Source organism: Oryza glaberrima, chromosome 5 (assembly GCF_000147395.1).
Source record: "Oryza glaberrima chromosome 5, OglaRS2, whole genome shotgun sequence".
Taxonomy (NCBI): Eukaryota; Viridiplantae; Streptophyta; class Magnoliopsida; order Poales; family Poaceae; genus Oryza; species Oryza glaberrima.
This window is the reverse complement of record NC_068330.1, coordinates 3,890,561-3,893,124: the sequence shown is the minus strand read 5'-3', so window position 1 is coordinate 3,893,124 and position 2,564 is coordinate 3,890,561. Positions and strand designations below refer to the sequence as shown.

General features: G+C 56.2%; 1 protein-coding gene across 1 annotated transcript; it reads left to right on the top strand.

Annotated features, from left to right (window-relative positions):
* Window positions 1–369: 369 nt before the first annotated feature.
* On the top strand, window positions 370–2,343 carry LOC127774372 (acyl transferase 7). The gene is made up of 2 exons (XM_052300602.1): window positions 370–929; window positions 1,022–2,343. Exons 1-2 carry the CDS (start codon window positions 453–455, stop codon window positions 1,862–1,864), a joined length of 1,320 nt encoding a protein of 439 aa, XP_052156562.1. The 5' UTR covers window positions 370–452; the 3' UTR covers window positions 1,865–2,343.
* Window positions 2,344–2,564: the final 221 nt, after the last annotated feature.

Here is a 2,564-nt window from a genome sequence, read left to right as displayed (position 1 = left end):
ACATGAGTCGTAGCTGAGTCGGTCGACCCACCCTGCCTAATGGGTAGATCCGTCCCTGATTTTAGAGACCGTGTCGTTGTCTTAAACGACCTACTTTACGAGTACGGAGGGAGGATCAGTAATGCATGATTCATATCGGAGGAGAGGTAATTAAACCGTAGGATCCTCCTGCGGGACCCTCAAACCAGGTTTAATTAATCTTTGGATTTACTTGCCGTTAATTACACCGCGTAACCCTGGTTAGTTATCTTTGGATTACTTAATAATTAATAACGTTAATTATTCCGCGTGCGCCTGCGCGCCGCTGTCCAGACACCCCAGCTACCCCCCTATATAAACTCCCCTATCCACCTCTCCACCCACCTCATTCAATTCACTCCCCCCTCCAGCTTCTCACTCCCCACACGCAGCTTCCAACTCATCACCCCCCACAACCACCTCCTCCCCCTCCCATGGCGGCGGCGGCGCCGGACAAGGCGGTGGAGCGGCTGTCCCAGAAGCTGGTGCTCCCGTCGTCCCCCACGCCGTCGGCCCCGCTCCGCCTCTCCTGGCTCGACCGCTACCCCACCCAGATGGCGCTCATCGAGTCGCTCCACGTCTTCAAGCCCGACCCGGCGAGGGACGCCGCGGGGCAGGGGCTCGCCCCCGCCCGCGCCATCGAGACGGCCCTCGCGAGAGCCCTCGTCGAGTACTATCCGCTCGCCGGGAGGCTCTCCGTCTCCCGGGACTCCGGCGAGCTCCAGGTGGATTGCTGCGGCGGCGCCGGCGGCCATGGCGGGGTGTGGTTCATCGAGGCGGCTGTCCCGTGCCGGCTCGAGGACGTGGATTACCTCGAGTACCCTCTCGCCATCTCCAAGGACGAGCTGCTCCCCCACCCGCGCCCCCGCCCCACCCGCGACGAGGAAGACAAGCTCATCCTGCTCGTCCAGGTACGCCTCCGCCTCCGCCGCCGCCGCCGCATTTGGGATCGATTCAGGTGTTTGTGCTGCCGTGAGCTCACCGGCGGCGAGTGGTAATGCAGGTGACGACGTTCGCGTGCGGCGGGTTCGTGGTGGGGTTCAGGTTCAGCCACGCGGTGGCGGACGGCCCGGGGGCGGCGCAGTTCATGGGCGCGGTCGGCGAGCTCGCCCGCGGCGGCGAGAGCATCACGGTGGCCCCGTCGTGGGGGCGCGACGCGGTGCCCGACCCGGCCGGCGCCATGGTCGGCGCCCTCCCGGAGCCGGCCGGCGCGTCCCGCCTCGAGTACCTCGCCATCGACATCTCCGCCGACTACATCAACCACTTCAAGTCCCAGTTCGCGGCGGCCACCGGCGGCGCCCGCTGCTCCGCCTTCGAGGTGCTCATCGCCAAGGCATGGCAGAGCCGCACCCGCGCCGCCGCGTTCGACCCCTCGACGCCGATCAACCTCTCCTTCGCCATGAACGCCCGGCCGCTCCTCCTCCCGCGCGGCGGCGCCGGGTTCTACGGCAACTGCTACTACATCATGCGGGTGGCCTCCACCGCCGGGAGGGTGGCGACGGCGAGCGTCACCGACGTGGTGAGGATGATCCGGGAGGGGAAGAAGCGGCTCCCGTCGGAGTTCGCGCGGTGGGCCGCCGGAGAGATGGCCGGAGTCGACCCGTACCAGATCACCTCCGACTACCGGACGCTGCTGGTCTCCGACTGGACGCGGCTGGGCTTCGCCGAGGTGGACTACGGGTGGGGCCCACCGGCCCACGTCGTGCCGCTCACGAACCTGGACTACATCGCCACGTGTATCCTCGTCAAGCCCTGGGCCCACAAACCAGGGGCACGGCTCATCACCCAGTGCGTCACACCCGACCGCGTCACCGCCTTCCACGACGCCATGGTGGACATCAACTAATTTATTATTATTATTATTATTATTCCCTTTTCTTTTTATTTTATTTTTTTTACCACGCCACCTTTTTCACTTTGTTTTTTTACCACTACTTCCTTATAATTAATTAATTAATTAATTAATTAGATATTAATAATGAAGAATTAAGGGTAAAAAAAGGAGAGGATAAAGAAAGGTGAAAAGTAGATATAGATATTGAGGGTACAGGTAGATGGTAGTAGTTGTTGGCATTATTAGTGGGATTGGTATTGGATTCCTTTGGTGTTGTTTGGTCAAGTGTATACTGGAGAACAGCTACTACATGCTGGGTATTCCTTTTCTTTTTTTTTCTTTTTTTTGGATCAAAAGCTGGAATTGGTGGGAAGCCACCAACTAACCAGTATGTCCCCCTTGATAAGTGTACCATATATTGTATTCAATTTTTATCTTATTTTCAGAATGGTATATATAAGCTGGCAAGGTGTACAGCCTCTTTAATTGTACTTGGATCAATTCTAACTGGTGGTTGTGTTCATCCTTGTTAAATAAATACTCCCTCCGTTTTGAAATGTTTGTCGCCGTTGACTTTTTAGCACATATTTGACCGTTTGTCTTATTCAAAAAATTTAAGTAATTATTAATTTTTTTCCTATCATTTAATTCATTGTTAAATATATTTTTATGTAGGCATATAACTTTACATATTTCACGAAGTTTTTGAATA